The sequence below is a fragment of the Elephantulus edwardii genome, unplaced genomic scaffold (assembly GCF_000299155.1).
Source record: "Elephantulus edwardii isolate Elephantulus edwardi_28Jun2011 unplaced genomic scaffold, EleEdw1.0 scaffold00304, whole genome shotgun sequence".
NCBI lineage: Eukaryota > Metazoa > Chordata > Mammalia > Macroscelidea > Macroscelididae > Elephantulus > Elephantulus edwardii.
The window spans coordinates 1274407-1294890 of NW_006400054.1; the positions used below are offsets into that span (position 1 = coordinate 1274407).

A 20484-nucleotide genomic window follows, 5' to 3' on the forward strand; every position below is an offset into this window, starting at 1 on the left:
TAGTATTCCATTGTGTGAATATACCACAGCTTCTCTATCCATTCGTTTGTTGATGGGCACTTAGGTTGTTTCCAACTCCTCGCTACTGTGAACAAAGCCGTGATAAACATGGATGTGCATGGGTTTTTTTGTTTTGTTTTAGAAATGGAAAATTTGTGGCAAGCCTGCTTTAAGTCTACCGTACCATTTTTCCAAGAGTACGTTTGTTCTCACTTCATGTCTGTGTCACATTCTGGGGATTCTCATAATACTTCAGATTTTTTATTATAATTCTACTGCACATTTTAAACAGTCTACCAAAGCTACCATTGTTAAATCCGATTTATAGTTGGCCTCAATTGGGTTGTGAAGGAAGATTTTGACTGTAAAGACGGAAAGAAGGAAAAATTTACACACTACATAGAATCAACACGGGACAGTTAAAAGGGATAGGAAGGAAGGAGAGGGGAGTGGAAATTAACAAGTTGAGTGATGAGAAAGATTGCTTAGACACTGTAATCAAATGAATCAACTGTAACTAATGTTATAAGACAAAAATGAATGAATGAATGAAAACCCAGTAAATGTAAACTTTCATGCAAATAAAATAAAATGGGAGGAGACTGTCTATTTTGCTCCTGAGAGTGGTTTGTGGATTTAAACTGTTGATCTTTTTGGTTAGCAGCCCAACAGGTTAGGCACTTCATCACCAGGGTGCTTTTAAACAGACTACCGAGGACATTCTGACTCGCAGCAAACTTCCCTGGATTTCAGAGTCTGTAAATCTTTACGGGAGGGACGATTCAGCTTTTTCTTCCCAAGACAGCTAGAGAGTCAACCGTCTGGTTAGCAGCACAACACCCTACGCTGTATGCTCCAGACTACATTAGTTACAGCAGTGTCTACTTTGCTTCCACGTGCACTGGGACACCAAAAAAGTATGTGTGACTTGCCTTATTTTGACATCCCCTTTTAATTTTTATTATTTTTGTGTTTATGTGAACTGTCAAATAGGATCTGACTGGTACAGGAGTGCCCCTCCTTCTCAAGCAGAGCATCTGATGGATTCGAACCACCAACCTCTGGGATTGCAGTGCAGCTTCTTGCCATTAAGCCACCAGAACGCGCCTTTTTTTTTTAAAGCGTCTGGTGCATTTGAACCACACACATTCAGGATTGCAGCACTGCTTCTTGCCACCAGAGCTCCTGACACCCCCTTTCTTGTTGTGGTCTGGAACTAGAGCCCTGGGAACTCCACACCTGCAGTGGTCCCTGCTCCTCTAAGCACGGATATGGGCAGAGGGTCAATATCCACAGAGGCAGCAGCGGATGAAAAGTCAATAGAAGGAACAAGAAGATACAAGTAGGAGAGAAGTGATGGTGGGGCGGGGAAGAACGTGGCACTTCTAAGTAGAACTGTATGTTTACCTGACTTGGGAGCCCATTTGGGCTATTAGAAATATGTCAATTGGAAGCAGGAGTAGCCTCCACTTCCTAAACCACCTGCCTCTGGAAACTCTATGAATGTCAATAAATGCTGATAGTTATAGAAACGCTTCAGGCCCCAGTTTCGTTTTGGGTGTTTTTTTTTTTTTAAAGGAAGCTAAAGCATTATTAAGGGGTCTCCTGGGTGTGATTCATCTACAGAGAGAGAAACAGGCAGAGGGACAGACCAGGGAAATATTGCTGCCCTAAAGGCATTTAGAGCTCTTGTACATAGGGTCTCTATGAGTTGCAAGCCACTAGATGGCACATAACAACAAAGTGGATTAGGGCAGGTTTTATAGTAAGGGTCTTTAGGGAGGGAAGGGACATTGCATTGTGGTTTAGCCAGGCTTCAGGCCTTTTGTTCACAGGGTTGCTATGAGGCGTGCTCAACTGGATGGCGATCAACAACAACAGGTATATATATGATTAGGTATTATTGTCATGATAGGTGTCCAGAACGAAGGCTGCATAGTGGAGTGGACTTTGGGGGAGGAATTGTATAACGATGAAAGAATTTTTCTTTTACTTTTCAAAGAGAAGAACGAACTGGAGGGGAGGAGGTGGGGAGGGAGAAAAGTGCAACAATGAATGAATGGACATCCAAAATATCTCAAAATTTCCATTAAAATTAATAATAATAATGGGGAAAAAACACAACAACAACAATAACAAATAAACAACACTAATAAGGGTGGAGGAGACCCCCAAAATTGGGTATTAAAAAAAATGAATATAACAGCATTCCATATGAATAACACACAGAAACAGACACAGACACACACAAGAGAAACCAGAAAAACGAAGTAATTCTGGAAAACTTATCTGCACGCATAATAATGGCCCCGAGTATGAATTTCCAAACTGCTGAGTGTATCAACAGTTCTTCCAGACTCCCTGCTGGATACACAGCGTGGCTGCACCACGGCTGCACCTGTCTCCCCTCCAGGGCCACTTGCATTAATACTATGGTTTGGTTTGGTTTTTGTTTCTTATGTAGGAGAAATATACTACTACTCAAGCTCTCCTGTAAGGTTGGCAGCCCTGAGAACTCCTTTCTTAATGTAGCATGTTATGCAAGTCTACCTGTTCCTAAAGGAATGAGGAGCAGATATTTCCACATGCAAAACACTGGTTTTATTATTGCAAATAAAGTTGCTGTAAACACGAACGCACACACACTGTTCTGAGTCACAGTAAGTTCTCAGTTCTCCAGGACAGTCAAGGTGCCAACGCTGGATCCCACGGCAGGTACGGGCCGCGAACGAGCGACACCCCACCCCAGGCCCTCGGGGCAGTAACGGCCTCGCTGGACCTCCGGTCGCCTCTTCCCTGCACGACTGCGGCCGAGGCGAACCCTCTGCGGCCAGGTCTCTCGCCCGGTTAAGGCCCGTGGGTTCCGTCACGGTCTTCCCCGTCCATTCTACCTCCCGGGCCCTAGCTGACACCGTCCCGACACACCCCCGCCCGCTCTTCCCCTCTGTCGTCCACCGTGGCTGCGGACGCAGGAACGCACCGGCCGGGAGAGCCGCTAAGCGAGGCGAGCAGGGAGGACTCAAGCCGCGAAGGCGCCGGGTCTTACCGGGGTCTGGAGTCGGGGCCGGGACGGCGCGGGGCGGGGAGGCGGAGGCCTCGCTCCGACTCAGACCCCTCGGCCGCTTCTCCAGCCGCCTCACTAGCCAGCGCACCGCGATCAGCAGCACGGAGGCGCCCAGCAGCTCCCAGGCCAGCGCCGTCCACTCGGCGGCCGCCAGCCTAGGCCACAGCATCGCCTCAACACCGGCCGCCGCCGCCGCCGCTCCCCGGAAGTCAGGGCCCTGTGCCCGCCCGGCCCCGCGCCCGGGCTGCCCGCCTCACTGCCTGACGCGAAGGCGCCACGAGAGCGGCCGGAGCCACGCCAGGGCCGTCCACGCGGGGCCAGCTCCGCTCCTGGAGCCCCCGGAGACTCGACAAGGGCAGGAGCAGCGGACGCGGACCCGGGCTGTGCGGGGTGGGAGAGCGCGAAGGGCGGCAGGCGGCGCGGGCAGCCCGGCGCGGGGCGGAGACGGGGGCCTGAGGCGGCGGGGCAGCAGCTGGCGCTCCGTGACGAGTCGCCCGCAGAGTGGCGCCTGGGGGTTGGCTTGAGTCTCCTGCGTGTGCCTGTCCTCCTTGGCCTCGTGCTCTCTTCGTATCCCCGAGGTAAAACTCGCTAAGCAAACAGCAGACGAGTGTGGGGACGCAGTGGTCAGGGTTCGAGTTGGCGGCTCGCTGCAGTCCGGGGCCGCAGTGGTGGGAGAGAGGAGCCCACAAGGTTGGGCAGGGCGCCTGGGGGGAGCGGGTGAGAGGCTCCGCGCCCCCCAGTATTGGAAGGCGAAAGGGCCTCGTCACTGTTCTAGCAGTGACCGGATGCACTGCGGGGCCGCGTCCAGAACTAGGGTTCTAGGGCTCCCGGCTGAGATGGCGATTTGTTTTGCGTCCCCAAGATCAGGATATTTCTGTTAAGTCTGGACAAAGGGGGCCAAAGAGAAGAATGAAGCATTCAGAATTCAAAGGCTGAGGGCCTTGCCTGCCTGGCTGAGCTAGCAGGTGGATCGTAAATCTAGAGTGGAATGACCCTCCCAGACAAATTCACAGCCTGACTTCCCCATTCTGCATCTCCAGAACGAGGAACTTCACCCGGAAGACCCTCCCCATCCCCCCCTTGAATAAGGCTGCTTTAAGCTTTCTCTCCGATTTCTTCCTTAAGTTCACTAACTTAACAATTCCCATAACACACAAAAGGGAGATGCACAGTTGGTCTGTTATGTGCCCTCAAGTCGCCTGTGACTCATAGTGACCCTGCCTACAAGAGCCCTAAACTCTGTTCTGTTGTCAGGCTCACCATCTCCGACACACCCATCCCGATTACCCCAGTCACTGAATCAGTTCATCTCATCGAGGGCCTTCCCCTCCTGCGCTGTCTGTCCCTCCACCCTCCCAAGCATGACGTCCCTCTGCAAGGACTGGTCCGTCCTTGCAACAAGTCCAGAGTACGTCAGAGGAAGCCTCAGAATCCTTGCCTCCAAGGAGAAGCCTGGGAATACACTCCATGTTATAAAGCCTTTGGCCCAAGTTGGTAGGACAAATATAAATGAGGCAGAAGTAAACTTAGTAAGGGCTGCTTTGCTTTTAAAATGTTAAGGAAATGAAAGTTTGCCAGTGGCCTCTTGCCCAAGGCACTCAGTGTACCCATCATACAGTACAGAAAATCAGCCAGTGGGAAGGAAACATCAACCTATACCTTTGTAAGCCTAGATAAAAGAGAGGACCCTTTGCTTTTGTAGAGCCTGACCACTGAGAGGCTGTGGTGTCTGTCAGAGCTCATCTGCCTATTAAAGCCTTCCTTCAGTCACAACAGAGCTAGAACGTTGCTCTTTGGCTTGGGATTTCTGGATAGGAGGATGGAATCCTGCAACATTTCTGGTGTACACACACACACAAAATAATTAAAAAAGTGCACTCCAATCAATCACAGGTTTGGTCATTGGGGCATCCGTGCTGGCCGGTCAGCTGGGTCTGTCCTGGAGGAACACCGCCAGTACCTACAGCTCTAAGGAATGCTAAGGCCCACTAAATTATAGTAAGGTAGCCCGCCTGAGTGGAAGGCGTATGTGATAGGCCCCCACCACTTGCATTAGGATTATGCGAGAAACTAGAGTTGGTTCAAGGAATTTAAGGGAGGGGCTGTAATAACCTCTGAGTGGTTAGTGAGTGTCTGTGTGACTCCATGATGCACATCATGGAATCTGGATCCTGGGCTTTATACGGATACACCTTCACTAAGATAAATCTTAAAACTTCAGGAGTGTGGCCATGGGGATGCCTGTGTAGCTTCAGGACTCTTCTGATGCCATACGCAATGAAAATTTCAAATAGGTGGGAGTCAGAGTAAAATCTGGATCTGATGTTGAAGAATTTTAAAAAGGCATATACAGGGGATTATGGATTCAAATAAACCCTGGGAGATGGAATGACCACCAGAGGGAAGTAGGGACCATGACTTGGTCTAGTACATTTGGGGTATGGTTATTGGAGAGCTGCGACACTTCGATCAATTTCCTTACATAAACACCTGGTTAGACCTGGTATGGTTAGGAAAGTAAGATTTTACTGATCCAAAAACTCCAACCTTGGCCTTCCATTTGCCGAGCTTAGCCACTTTCCCAGAGGAACCTGTAGAATCACTGCCACCACCATACACTTTGCCTGGCCCAAGTCTACTGCCGCAAACACAGACTTTACCACTCCGTCAGATACTGGGCAGACACAGACTTTACCACTCCATCAGATACTAGGCAGTGAGGCACATCCAGCAATTTAGATGCTCCTCCGTGAAGTTATAGGACCAGCCACTACAGGGAGAAATGGAGAAACCCTATAAGGCTGGAGAATGCTCACATATCAGCCATTACTATAACTGATTTGTTAAATTGGAAACATCATACATACCACACTGAGAAACCACAGGTACTGACTGGCCTCATGCAGTCCATCTTCAAAACACACAACTCTGCATGGCAGGTTACCCACCAGCTTCTCCTAACTTTCTTTAGCATTGAAGAATGTAGACTGCAGCACCAGAGGACCCTCCTTAGAATGCAAATGATGATCAAGGAAGACAAAAGGCTGCTAGTATCAGCAGAGTAGTCCAAACGCATCAACAGCCCAATGAAAGCCCAAGTGCCTTTTATCTATAAGGAATTACCCAATGTATACCCCTTCTGACCGTGAAAGCCAAGTTAAGTCATCTGTCTTCACAACTCCAGAAGGGGCAATTTCAGCCCACCCCAGAGCTGCGGGCAGGGTTTAGAAATGCTCACATTGATTTTAAAACCTGTGACCTCCAAAAGTAAGTCTGTAGACTGATTAATTATGGCTCGCCCATGTGAGCTGAATCACTGCAGAGAACACCAAAGACAGCAACACAGTTTAATATCTCCTATTGTTTCCAGGCCTTTTTCTATGTAGACTTTCCCCAGGATATTGCTAAAAGGAAATGTGTATAAAGGCAAGCTGAGAGAACTGCAATGAATGCTTCTGATTCTAGAAGTTCCTGACTGCTGAGAATTCTTATCAAGAAGATAGGAATTGTCTCACAAATAGAATCTTTATAGAGCAAATAAGATGGCAGAGATAATGCACAAACCTCTTCTATCAGCGGATCTATGCCAGGCAGTAAAGTAGGTAGCTATAAGCTGATCTGATAATGTGGGCTCAGCATAAGAAAGAAATTCATCAACATTTGCAAGTGTTTATGCAATTTTATAGGTAAAAATAAAAAGTTCATATACACATAAGCCTCTAATGGCTATAAAAGACAGACAGCATTACAATCTAAATACTTTGTTGACAGCAGAGGGGATCAACGATTTTTTGTTTTGATGTGTACAAGTACTGCCTGACTCTAGAGTCTATTAGTGTGGAGGTGTAAAAATGCACATTCATCTATGAGTGTACAGATACTTGTGTGGTGGTGGGATGTGTTGCAGAGTCAGAACCGACTCGGGGCTGACCTTCCAGCAGGTTTCCATATGCTGTAAATTGCATGAGAGGAAACTGGCCACCTTTCTCCCATGGAGCAGCTGAATCATTCTGTGGTCATTTCTTTCTTTTTTTAATTTTTTTATTATTATTTGTTATATGTGTACTGTCAAATCGGATTTGATTGGTACAGGAGGAGATTGTTCTTCCTTCTTCAGCAGAGCATCTGGTGGATTTGAACTGCACACTTCTGGGATTGCAGTGCAGCTTCTTGCCACTAGGCCACCAGAGCTCACCAATTTCTTTCTCTTCTTCTGTATATATTTATTACTCTAGTCATTAATTTACCATTTAATAGGAAAACCTCTACACGTGGCTAGCTCTTCTGATAAAAAATAAAGTGAAAAATGGAAAAGGCAAGAGGAATTGGAAGTCACAAAATGGAGATCTAAAAATCAACAATCAACTTTTACCAATGAGTATTACCAACTGTTACAGGGAGCACCAGGAGGTGTCAGGTGTACAAGTAAACAGAGATCATACTTTCCTCTTGGTTCCCTTAGAGTACGCATCCATTCTGGTAGACACTTCCCTCCTCTTGGACTTGCACTTTTGGGCTACACAGGGGAGAGTGGTGAATTTCTGCCAGGGTTCTATAGTAATCAGAAGCAACAATAACAAGTTAACTTCACAACTCACCAGGAACTTTGGCATAACAGTAAAATTCTTTTTGAAAGGAACGTTTTTCAATAGAGTATTTAACAATATGAGATTTAAAAAGAAAAATCATTTGACAAAACATATTTAAATATTAAAATGGAAACGCCCCTCAATGAAGTATAAAATCTTTACCAAAAAATAGTTTATTGCACAAAGTTTATGGAATTTTTAAGCACGCATAAAGTTTTAGAAAATCACCATGCTTTTTAAAGATAGTTGTACAGGTACCACCTTTTCCCCTGGAAGTTAGAACCTGAGGACTCCCTCCGATGAGAAAATTTAATTTTAATAGAAATGAGTTAATGGCTCAAAACTACTGAATCTCCTAGAGCCTCTATAAAACATTACCCCTCAGGGATATTATAACCTGAGACCACTCCAGGATGAGATTTGCTTGGCACTTCGAGTCTGTATACGTGTCCAGAGTAGGCCCAAATGTCTTTGCATTCCAGCATCACTTACGCCACAAACACCCTTTTTAAGAAGGCCTGGATATTTCTTTTGTAGATACAGTTGTCACTTTCGTGCCTAGAAATCTTTACATGTGGCATTTGATTTTTATTAAAAGCACTCATGGAACTAGGAGTATGTGTCATGGTGACGGCAGGCCATGGCTTCTGTAATCTCTCTCCAGGAGAAGCTCTGAAACAGACACGAAGAGCTTCCTAAAGCAGTGCCAGGGTTCACCCCAGTCTGTACCAACCATGGTCAGAGTCAGTGCCACTGCCTATTAAGGACAGTATGTCACGTCTTCCAAAGGAGAGAATGAAGGCTGGATCTATAAGATCCATGTCATTTACCTGGCATGTACCATGAAAAACCAATGATAACCACAATTGCAATAATTGTGGGGAATTTTTTTTCAAAGTATGAAAATCAAGTGACATCAGGATGTGTCCAAGCCAACATTACCCATGATAAGAGCATCATATCCAGTGTTTGTATTTAACATGTACAAATATGATGCATTGGGGAACCTATTTTTGTCATGTGATACTTCAGATTTTGATTGTTGTTTTCCATGAGTAAATTACAGGATTCCCCATTTCTGCCCACAAGAACAGTCTTTCAAACTTTATTGACATGGAAGCTAGCTCTGGGAGGTAGAAGAACCAGTAGAGTACAAGTCAACAGCAGGCAAATAAAAACCCCAGCTTTCTCCGTAAGGTGACTTCCTAAGGTTAAAGGCAGTGTCAGCTTTAACTGAAGAGGCCTCGATCTGGAACCCCAGAGTACACGATGAAGGAGGAATAAACACAAGTCATTACCGTACAGTAAGTAGGAACAGCCCAGCACCCAATGGCAGTAAATAGAGTTGAGATCAAAACCAAGGCCAAGTAGTCACTGAATCAAAGATGGGAACATCTGGTGATGTCACCATACAATGATAACAGGAACAAAGAGGAAGTGCTGTTTCTAAAGCTGTGCACATGTAAGTTAACTAAATGAAAGAGGAAGGATGAACCACACATTTGCTTTGACTCGAACAGATTCAGAATTAGCTCATCCTCCGTAAGAAAAGTGGACATGCTTACATTGCTCACTTGAAGACCATCAGCACATGAGAAAGCAGCTCTGCTGGAGAAGGAGTCTTAAGTGTTATTTCTTGGTTTTAAAATAGAAACAGGAACATATAGCCAAAATAAATAAAAATAGACAAGACCATTTTTCTTCTCTAATGGTACAGGAACATTTAGCAAAAAAAAAATTTAAGATAAGAGTAAGATATATTTATAGTGAAGTTTTCAAGTATTTTGAGCTCAACCCTTTACAAATGACATATTTCAGAAATTCTAATCCTTGCTAGGAATTTTTTAAATATGAAACATCTTTGTAATTAATGCTACTGATCCTTTCAGTTAACCTTCTAACGCTATATTACAAGAGAACACAGACACCTTAAAAATACAATACTGTTTTCTCCACAAAATAGACACAGCAATATTACCAAGAGGATCACGTCTGGATGGAGCAGAGGTGTTTCACCTTCAGACTGGTCCATTGGTAGAAGACACAGGGACCCGTTCTCTGGCTTCTCTATAACAATAAATATCTTATTATTTTTTTTTTTAGCAAACTAGGGGGGAAAACTTTACAAACTTCAAGCCTCACAGTAGTTTTTAGGGTTGAAACATGGTAGGTGGAGAAAATGTACACAGAAAATGGCATGTACATGGCATGACTGGTTTTAAAATAAGGCATCCTACTGGTGAGCCTCTGGGAGACCACCCACTTCATGGTGCTGGTCAAGCTCTTGCAGACAGCAGCAATGCCCCTACCTAGACAATCCAGTAAGGGGCCTTCTTACCCTTTTGATTGTGGTCAAAATCAAAGCAGCTCAGTTCTCAGCTTGTCTCTGCCTGACTACATCAGCCCCTGGTTAACAGGCGCAGATATGAGAAGACAAGGAAGCCTTGGTCCCTTGCTCAGCAATCTACGAATGAGAGTGGATCAGGGAGCACGTCAGGTTCCTACAGGGAACTCCTGACCTTTGTTGCTCCTCTTGTCCTCTCCTCTACCCACCCTGAGCCTTCCCGCTTTCCTTCCTTGCCTCTACTCTCCTCAGAGCTTGGAGCAGCCTCTGAAAGCCTCTGCGCTCTGAGAACCGTGGGTGCTTGCTGGTGGCCAGCAGGCCTCAGGAAGAACCAGGCCTGCTCCTCAGAGGTGGACTGGCTGAGGAGAGATCATCTGATTACTCAGAGCTTAAGCAATTTGGGAAAAGCAGGACAGTGGGGAAAAAGAGACTCAAAAAGAAATGAGAACAAACAACAACCCTCTCTGTGCAAGAATATTTGGTTTTAGAAGATGCAGTAAATAAAATAATTTTTAAAAATAGTTTTCTGACATCCCTAAATCCGACATGCACATTATGTCCTGACCTAAAAAAAATTCTCAAAAAGCAATGAATAAAAAGACAACTGCGATCATTCTCCAATAGTATAAGCATATATATTTTTTTAAAGATTAGATAATGATTTTCTGTATTTATATATGCATCCTAGAGTGGGATGGCTATTTTCAAACAAAATAAAATTGAAAAAAAAACAAAGGTGCAAAATAAAGATTCATTTCTGCATGAAGTAACGCGCTTGTGGAATCAGGCAGGAAAGTGAGGAACCCAGGTGCCTCCCCTGGCGACGTGTCCTCAAACGATTCTAGGAATGACTACTGGGGGCAGCTTCCACCCTCACTTCACCCTCAGACACTGAGAAATACCACACGTCAGTCTAAACAAGGCATCAAACAGTACTCATCTCTGAAGAGATGCTAATTTTGGTCTGCAGACCGACTCCTTTCCAGCCTTGCCTCTCAGTCTGTCCCTCTCTTCATTTACAGCAAAAACAAAACCGAAAGGTTCACCTCTTAGAAAAACAGGACACAATAAAATAAATAGTGTTGATAAAAGAATCTTCCTTTACATAGTTACAAAAAGCTTGGAAGTGAGAGGATTTCCAGAGGTCACTGTTCCGATACTTCTGTGGCCACACAGCTCGGATTGTGTTTCTCTGCGTCCCCCTTGGAGTTGGCGTGATCTCCGGCAGGGGCTGGACAGGGAGGGGCCAGATCCCCAAGGTGGTCTTCAACCTGAGTCCATGAGGACAGTGATTCATGCACGGTGATGGTGTGCGCCTCCATCTGGCGCTGCAGGCTGTCCATCTCCTGCCTGGAGGAGAGAGAACACAGAGGGAGAACACTCAAGATTAGAGCTAGACACAGATGCTGAAAGCTTTCTGACAGAAGTATAATCAGGTCTCCAGGTTTGTCCGTTGTAGTTGTGTACCAGAGAGTCAGAACTGACCCATAACTGACCCTCCATCAGGTTTTGTGGGAGTTGACTGCCTGTCTTTCTCCTGCAAAGCAGCTGGTGGATTTGAAGTGCAAACCTTTGTGTTGGCAGTGCAATTCCTTACTATTCAGGCTTGAGAGCTCATCCAGATTTGTCTGGGGGTAGCCCAAATCAGAATGCAGCGCATTCCCTAACATTTGAGAGGCCTTGAGGGACAGAAAAGCCAGTGGGCTCTGAGTTCAGAGGCTCTTTGCTTAGTTCTCCATGCAGGGCACAGACACAGGCAGGCTTGTGGCTCAGGCACACTGTTTATGCTTCCATCAGGAACCACAAATTGACACTGGGGAGTCACTGCTGTGGGAAGCCCCTCGAGGTCAGTGTCACACGAGTTCACTCACAGAGTCTGACAAGATGCCTCCCTTACTGCCCATAAAGGCCACCCCATCATCAGCAACTGCCCAGGTAGGTCAGAAGCCTGAACCTCAAGGATGACAGGGCAGGACTTGGACACCATGGCTGGGAAGCCAGTCCTGACCGGGGATCTGCCCAAGCACCCTATTGGCCTTGGCTTGTTAGGACAAACCGGGACAGGAGACACATACTTGAGTTGCTGGAGACAGCTATTCAAGTTCTTCAGGGGCTCCTTGCTCACAGCAGGCGGGGGTCTGAGCAGCTCTTCCAGTAGTGAGGCGGGGACCGGGCAGTCGGGAACCTTGACCGGCGTCACAGGGTTGGAGGGGCTGGCCTCACCCTTCAGTTCCTTCCTCTGTTTGAAAGCACAGCATTAGCAGTCTCATTCTCTGACCATCTCCTGCCGGCTGGTACCTCCCCAACCTGGACAGCAGGTCCTCATTCTAGCCATCTGTGTCTCCATAGGAGCTGGCGATCAGCAAGGGACTGGATTTCTAATGCACATAACCAAGCACCCACACAAGTTTTTGTGTTTCGACTGGGGGCTCCTCTGAGAAGCTAGATTCTCTGACTCTGCAATAGTTTCCATGTTAGGGTGTTCTGGGACCTCTAAAGGATGATACCTGACATACACAAGGAGTTTTCTGTGGGGTAAGTGGGTCTTGATTTTAGATTTTCCAAGAAATTCACTTGGTAGAACTTCCAGCTCATCAGCCTCCCTCTCCCACAAACAGAGCGGTGGGGGTGGGGTGCCCATAAGCACCTCTTGCAGAGGCCGCCCAGACACTAGCTAGCCTGTCTTCAGCTTGCTATCCCACAAACAGACCATCACTGCCCATCCACGGTGATAAAGAACAACAAAATGCTGTTTGAATTTATGAAAGAATGAACTGTCCTGTCCACACCCAACAGAACTCATCTGGCCAGCTGTCCAAGCAGAAGGTCCCCTGATCATGACCCATGTCTGGCACACAAGGGCTGCTCAGTACGTGCTGGTTAAATGAATCCACTCACATCTGAACAACCAGAAAATCTCCCACCTAAACAAATCCACTGTGTGTGTGAATTCACTCAGGAGAGACATGGTCAACCCACCTTCTTGGCTGAGCTGCGTTTCAGGTCCAGCTTCAGCTGCTGGTTTTGCTGAAGCACAATCTTCATGTTGTTCTTCAGTTCTGACATTTTCGCTTGAAGCATAAACTTATCTTTCTGGGTCATGTGCAGATCTTCCCTCACCATCTCCAGCTCAGATTTGATATTCTAAATAAAGTGAAGCCACAGACATTTCAGTTACAGAAGAAAAGCAACAGTTAAAAGACGGTACATACACTGCTAATGTCTTCAAAGAGAGCAAACAAATCTTGGAAGAAAGAAGGGTGGAGTGGCCATGGTTACAGTGTTACTGTGACCTCAACAACAGGTTAGCACAGCAGAGACGGGGAGGCTGGCACAGGAGCAGGTGAGGTTCGCTTCTGTTGTACCTACAATCGCTGGGGGTCAGAACTGACTTGCTGGCACCTTGTAACAACAGTAGCTCTGGTATTGGACTGAAAGTCAAAAATGGTTCACTGAGACTCAAAGGTAGTGCTGAGCCTTACAGGACAAAATATGGTATCTGCTCTCTGGCATGAACCTTCTCCAGCAGCCAGCGCCTGGAGGCACATCCATGCCGGCAACATCCTCCCCCACCTTCCGGAGCCTCTGTCAAGGCGCCTCCACCATTCTCATGCTCACGTCCTACAATGAACCCCGACGTTATCTGTCTAAATGCCAAGAACAGCTGTTAGAAGCAGCAAAACTGTGTCTAAGACAGAGCACTGGCCAATCCAAGTAGCCTAGCCATTTGTTTACAATCTCCCCATCCTCTCAATTCTGGGATCTTGTTAAAATGTGGGTATGTGGGTGGAAAGGCGAACTCTTGGCAGAGTGACCAGTGCCAGTGCTGCCTGGCCACGGACCACTCGGTAACAAAGAACTAATGGGAAGGCTCTGGGGGCCGCACATTCGAGCACCTGCAGGAACTGCTGCATCCCTTCCACTTCTCTCTGGCTCTGCTGCTGGGTGGAGTCCAGCTGCTGCTCCAGGGACCGGACTTCTCGTTCCTTCTGATCCAGCTCCCACTTGAGGTTTTCCATCTGGGGGGAAAGACACATGACCAGAAGCATTTCCAAGTGCCCTTTCTGCACTAGAAAACTTCTCTTAAGTCATTTTCTGCTTATGGTGACAGAACTATCTTTGAAGACCACTCCGGACATCAAACCACTAAAGGTGACTGGGCAGAGCTGTGTGCTGGTTGGTGGGTTACCTCTTGGTTTCCTGTGGGCTGTCTGCTCTGCTGCTCGTCCAGCTGCTTCTGCAGGAGCTGGAGCTGCACCCGGGCCTCAGCCAACTCCTCCTGGAACTGCGCCACCTCCTCAGAGTGCTTCCCCTCCTGCCGCCTGTGCAAGACACCAGGCAGAATGAACACGGTGCCAGGGGGTGTCTCTACTGCTCATCCGAATAGGACCCTGCTTCCAGTGGACAGCACTAGGGCCTCCACTAACCCCCACAGGACCCTCTCTGAAACGATGCTTCATTAACCTTGCTACACACAGAGGAGGAGGTCACTCCTTCAAGACCAAGTGGCAAGTGGTGGCCAGGATTTGGCTCCAGAGCCCCATGGGGCTAGTCAACACTGGGGGGCATCTGGGCAGATAGGTACTGGGTGCCCCTCTGCCTGCACATCAACACTGGTCTCAGCCCTGTGTCCCCATGATTCTGACACCACAGACCAGCGGGGTCTCAGGCTGACTACTGTGACACTCACACTGCACCTCTTCCTGTGAAAAGGTCCCAGTAAGGGATCTCTAGTGGCCTAGTGGCAAGACACTGCACTGCAATCCCCGAGCTACACGATTCAAATCCACCAGATGCTCTGCTGGGGAAGGAGGGGGCAATCTCCTCCTGTACCAGTCAGATATGATTTGACGGTACACGTAAAAATAATACAGTAAAAATTAAAAAAAGGTCCCAGTAAAGGACCAGCAAGCTAGAAATGAGAAACAGTGGATGGAACAGAGATGGGCTCAGTCTGCAACATCATGCCACACATACTTCTGGAGACGGGGGTTAGTCACACTACTTTCCAAATTTGCCTCCACAGCCTTTTTAATGTTCCCAAACATGCAGGGCTGCAGACCAGTGCGGCCCAATGGTGATGCCCACATCCTCGTCCACCCAGCAGCCCATCCACCCATCATGTGTATGGTCAGCCCAGCCCAGCTCAGCCCACACATCTGTCCACCCGCATGCCCATCCACCCAGTGTGCCTGCCCACTTAGGGTGCACAGTGAGCTTACCCCTGCCCAGCCTGCATGCCTATCCGCCCGCCATGCCCGTCCACCTAGCAAGCCCATCCACCCAGCATGTGCACGGTGAGTCCATACCTGTCCAGCCCGCACACCAGTCCACCCAGCCTGTCCATCCACCCAGCGTGCACTGCTAAGTCCACATCTGCCCGGGCCACACACCAGTCCACCCAACATCCCTGTCCACCTCGCGTGCCCATGCCCCTCTGCCCGCCCACACGCACTGCAGGTCCTCAGCCTCCGCCTGCAGCTTCTGCACCAGCTGTTCCTTGGCCTGCAGCTCCTTCTTCACCTCGCTCAGCTCTAAGGCCGCGGCCTTGAAGTGGCGACGGTTGTGTCCCGATTCGGCCTTGACTGCAGAAACCTAGGAGGAGGGAATAGGGTTATGCGGAGCACAGACGGGACCCCTGGAGTGGCGGCCAGTGCCAACCACTACTACCCTGACCCCCCCCTTCAATTTTTCCCCAAAGCGCTGTAGCCACGCTTAATGGTTTCTTGAAAAGTTTATCAGATCGCTTACGGAAACCTTAATTAAGTACCCTTACAGAGGGTTTAAGTCCCTAACAGTGTTCACCACAGGTTGAGAATGGAAATGCATTGAATGAGCAAGTTTATTCACCATTTTCTCTGTCTAAATAGGTTTTTGTCTCTAGACATATCTACCTTCTGCGTCTTCTAAATGCTGCAGTAAAAAGATCGACTCTTCTACCCTCTGTTATGCCCCATGGAGTCATCCCCTGCCTGAATTTTCCAAACTTCATGTAGCTTGTCAATCACATGGCTGCTCACGAGATTTTTTTTTAAGGATTACAAGAAGACAAACAAATTCTTAGCATAAAGCAACATCTTCCCTATTCCTTTCTAAGAACTGTTTCCTAGTCTATTTGCATCAACAAGCATTTATTTAAAAATAAAACTTAAAAAAGATGGCAGTAGGTGCATTTATTTCAATGAAGAACTAAGGGCAACAGAAAAAAACAACCTTTGTACTGGAAGAAAGTAAAGGATTATACAAAGTCCGTAGTTGTAAAAAAGAAACTGGATCAATTTGAAATTTTTAATATCTAAAGAAGAGAACAAAAAAGAATCGTCACAAAAACTGCTGACTGCTTGGCAGTGAGAATGCCCCACGGGCACGAGCCACGCGGCAGCCACAGCACTGCCCTATCCCTCTATCAGCCTGTGGCAGCACTGTCCCTGTCCTTCCATCAGCCTGAAGAAGTATGGCCTCCCTGGGGGCACCCTTCAGACAAATGCGGCACAAATGTTCCCTGAATCAAGTATGGGCTGCGGTCACACTAAAACAAGCAGAAAACCCTATAACCAGTAACACACGTGGAAAAGACTGAGCACCACCAATTGTGTGTGTGTGTTTGTGTGTACACACCATCAAATCAGATCTGACTGGTATAGGAGGAGATTGTCCCTCCTTCTCCAGCAGAGAATCTGCTGGATTTGAAACGTGTACTTTTGGAATTGCAGTGCAGCTTCTTGCCACAAGGCCACCAGAGCTCGTCTGCTCGCCAATTCTTATAGATCAGTGAGGGGAAAAGTCTCTGGGAGATGTCTGGAAAAATACTGCCCATGTACGAACAGTGGTTGTCGTCCCCGTCCTCTGATCTTCACGCTTTCAGGAACTCCTTACTAGCTTGTACTATGTTTGAATCAGGGCAACAATCCTAAATGCGTTATAGAGAAATACAATGACTAGTGATGACAGGGTGAGAATAGATGCCTTTGAGCTGTGGTGCTGGAGAAGAGTACTAAATATACTGTGGACTGCTAGGAAAACAAACAGATTTGTCCTAGAGAGGGTGAAAGCAGGCTGCCCCTTGGAGGCAAGGATTCTGAAGCTCTGTCTGACATACTTTGGGCATTACGCAAGGAGGGACTGGTCGTTGGAGAGGGATGTCATGCTTGGAGGGTGGAGGGACAGTGCAGCAGAGGAAAACCCTTGATAAGATAGACTGACTCAGTGACTGGGGTAATGGAGGCAGGTGTGTCAAAGAGAGTAAGGCTGGCACATGATAGAGCAAGGTGCAGAACTGTTTACATAGGGTTGCTATGATTTGTAAGCAACTCGACAGCACATAACAACATCATTTGTCATTACTGCCTTAAAAAAAATAAAAGACGTGCACTGCAATCCCAGATTCAAATCCACCAGATGCTCTGCTGAAGAAGGAGGGGGCAATCTCCTCCTGTACCAGTCAGATCTGATTTGACAGTACACGTAAAAATAATACAATAAAAATTAAGAAAAAAATTTAAAAAAAAATAAAGACGAAATCAAAGTCACATGTACGCATTTCCCCTGACCTTCTCAGTTACAATTTTCCTAATCTCTCTCTGTTTTCATCTCTAATATAACAGAATTTGTAAAGAATGCAGTAAAATTTAGGCCATAATGACTAACTCAACTACTGCCATCAAGTTGGAACCAACTCATCGCTGGCCCTTGAGTGGATCTTTAAAGGCTGTAAATTACACAGGAGGCAATCGCTCATCTTTGTCCAGTGGGTTCAAACTGCCAGAGAGCCACTACCTTCGGGCACCAAACTAGGTCCGCAGAGCTCCCTAACAGCTGTAGTTTCAGGTTGCAAGTTTTAAATTTTAAAAGTAATTAAGACATGTAAAAAATTCAAAATGGAGCTTAAAGGGAAAAGTACTGTCTGCCCTGTCAGACACAGCACAGCAGGCAGCCCCATCTGCATACTCCGGGTCCTGTGTCTGGACAGGGACGTGGGTCATGTGGGGCACTGTTAAAGGGAAGGTTGGGAGTTGGAACCCACTAAGCGCTCCACTGGAAGACATGGGGGCAGTACCCTCCCTGAGATACACACAACCTCAGAAACCTCATGGAAGCGGAGATGGGTTGGAATGGATTCAGCAACAGTCGGTCTGGGTGCTGGTATACAAGCATGTAAACAGACAAACACTCCACATGTGCGCACACTCATCATAGACATACACACACACTAACACAGGGCAAGCACGTGCTGACCACCCACTACGTGTCAAGCACGGAGACAGGCGACCCAGTTCCTTGTCTTCTTGAAGCTCAAGCCCTGACAGAGGAGGAAGATACAAGCCAGGTGTGTTCTGGGTGCACAGCGGGCTGAGGTCCACTTCAGAGGTGGGCATGGTCTCGGCAGCGGATCTGTCTGCCAAGTTAGCTGAGACGGAAGCACCAGGCAGACCACTAAAGGCGTCCACAGAAGATGAAAAACCTACCTCCAGTCTCCCTGTTTGTATTCTGAGGTGGCACCTGTTGGACTTACTCCACGCACCTCACTCTGCATGTAAGCCACCCTTCCCAGCAGCCACATCAACCAGGCCTCTGCTATCAGGAGGCTGTGCACAGCGGCTCTCACCTCCAGACATGATCAAGAGTCCTTCCTCCTTCCCAGGAAGCCCAGGAAGGGACCCATCCTGCAGAGCGGAGGGCTAAAAGGTACCCCTCGGTTTGTACCTAACACTAGGAGTTCGCCGCCACACACCTGCTCCTTGAGGCCGCTGACTCTGGCCTTCTCCTTGGTGAGCGCCGTGTGCAGGGCCTGCACAAGCTGCTTCATCTGGCGGTCCTCCTCCTCTTTGCGCTGCAGAACCGCCTGCACCTAGACCATGTGGCAGCAAGGAGAAGTCAGAAACGCCTGGGTATGGGAGCAGGTGTGGGAGGCACTGTCTGGGCCCCACGGGGCTGCAGGGAAGCCGGGAGCCGCTCTGGAGAACACGGCCATGAGAGCAGACCTGGGAGGCTGCAGGGCTATGGGGATGTTTCCACACTGTCCACAGAACCCGAGGCTGATGCGAGGGCAGACCTGGGAGGGCTTGGGGCTACGGGAACATTTTCAAACTGCCCACTGAACCTGAGGTCGACATGAGAGCAGACCAGAGAGGCCACAGGGCTATGAGGACATTTCCAAACTGCCCACAGAACCCAGGGCTGGGCTCCAGCCAGCCGGGCTGCCCACACCGTGGGGTCGGCAGCTCCTCTGACAGAGGCTGCATACTCTCTCGAGTGATCTGATCCCCAGTGCCAGATGGTCTTGGGAAATGGTCCTTACACAGGGTGACTGTGTTCAATGAATGTGGCCTGAGCCCACTGTACAGAGGGTCACCTAGATACTCAGAATGTCAACCCCTCCTCAACACAGTGGCCAGATGTCCGGGGTGGGACCCTACTGCCCCACCAACAGGGGCTTCTGCTGCCTTGTCCGCTCACAGTTGATTATGGAGACTGATTCTAGAGAATTCCAGTGCCGCACACAGGGGTCCTGGGGGCAAGTCTGGATACCTGCAGGTTGAGGCGGACCAGGTCGGCCTCTCTCTTGGCTAAGGCTGTCTCTAAGATGTGGTTGTGTTCGCGCAACGCGGCGTTAGACTGCCCGAGGCCCGTCAGCTTCCCTCGCTCGTGTTCCAGCTCCAGAGTCAGCTTGGTATTGGACTCCTCCAGGGAGCGCAGCTTCCTCTGAGCACCTCTGGCTTCCTGAAGGTGAAACCAATCAGAGCGAACCATGAGAAGAGTGGTTACAGTTCTGCAGCGCACGTGACAACACTACCTGCAGGCTGCGTACCTACACCCTGTGACCCCAAGGCTGCAGCCACAGCTGGTGCTTCCCTTGTCTCCCACACTCCCTCCGTTGTGGCCAGGGGGCTGGAGTCTAGGCTGTGTCCGCAGAGTGCCCACAGGCGGGAGACACAGAGGGAAGCACATGTCCAGGCAGCCACTTGTAGCCAGAACATGAGACCAAAAGGAGGGCAGCCACCGTGCTGTCCACTCCCATGTGAGCGCTGGAGACACCGCTCGCCTAAGTGCTGACCTGAGACACGCAGGCTGCCAGACGGTACTGCCAGAAGGCAGTGCGGCCGAGGCCATCAACAGGTCCTCTGCTCACAGAGCCCCTTCCTTTCACTCATCCCCGCAGGGTCCCCAGCCCCAGACGAGCAGCAAGTACCTCACTCTCAAGTCTCTGCACCTTCTCTCGGTACTCCCCAAGCTCCTGGCTGGTCACAGAAATGACCTCCTGCAGCTCCTTCTCCAGCAGCATCTTACTGTGGCTGACCGTCTCCAGCTCCGCCTCCAGGCTCTGGACCCTCTCCTGACAACAGGGGACACACAGTCTCACTATGCCACACGACTGAAGTGTTGGCAGCCACGGTGGCCAATATCCACCCCACACCAACAGTGACCGCCCCACATTCCAACACCCTTGTGGTGATGCAAGAACAGACATGGCACTCACCACATACCAC

At 48.5% G+C, this 20484-nt stretch overlaps 2 protein-coding genes across 2 annotated transcripts in view; both read right to left on the reverse strand.

Annotated features, from left to right (window-relative positions):
• The window catches only part of ANKLE2 (ankyrin repeat and LEM domain containing 2), a 20764-nt gene extending 17531 nt beyond the window's left edge, over window positions 1–3233 (reverse strand). Inside the window, exon 1 of the mRNA XM_006901007.1 lies at window positions 3047–3233. Within this exon, the coding sequence (XP_006901069.1) occupies window positions 3047–3233 (187 nt within the window). The remainder of the gene's footprint in view (window positions 1–3046) is intronic.
• An 84-nt stretch (window positions 3234–3317) lies between these two features.
• Window positions 3318–20484, reverse strand: part of GOLGA3 (golgin A3) — a 49549-nt gene continuing 32382 nt past the window's right edge. Inside the window, exons 17-26 of the mRNA XM_006901008.1 lie at window positions 20181–20330; window positions 19526–19717; window positions 18729–18845; window positions 15453–15592; window positions 14187–14319; window positions 13894–14016; window positions 12977–13141; window positions 12073–12236; window positions 11147–11347; window positions 3318–3768 (exon numbers count right to left, since the gene is read on the reverse strand). Coding sequence (XP_006901070.1) covers window positions 3318–3768; window positions 11147–11347; window positions 12073–12236; window positions 12977–13141; window positions 13894–14016; window positions 14187–14319; window positions 15453–15592; window positions 18729–18845; window positions 19526–19717; window positions 20181–20330 — 1836 coding nt within the window. The remainder of the gene's footprint in view (window positions 3769–11146; window positions 11348–12072; window positions 12237–12976; window positions 13142–13893; window positions 14017–14186; window positions 14320–15452; window positions 15593–18728; window positions 18846–19525; window positions 19718–20180; window positions 20331–20484) is intronic.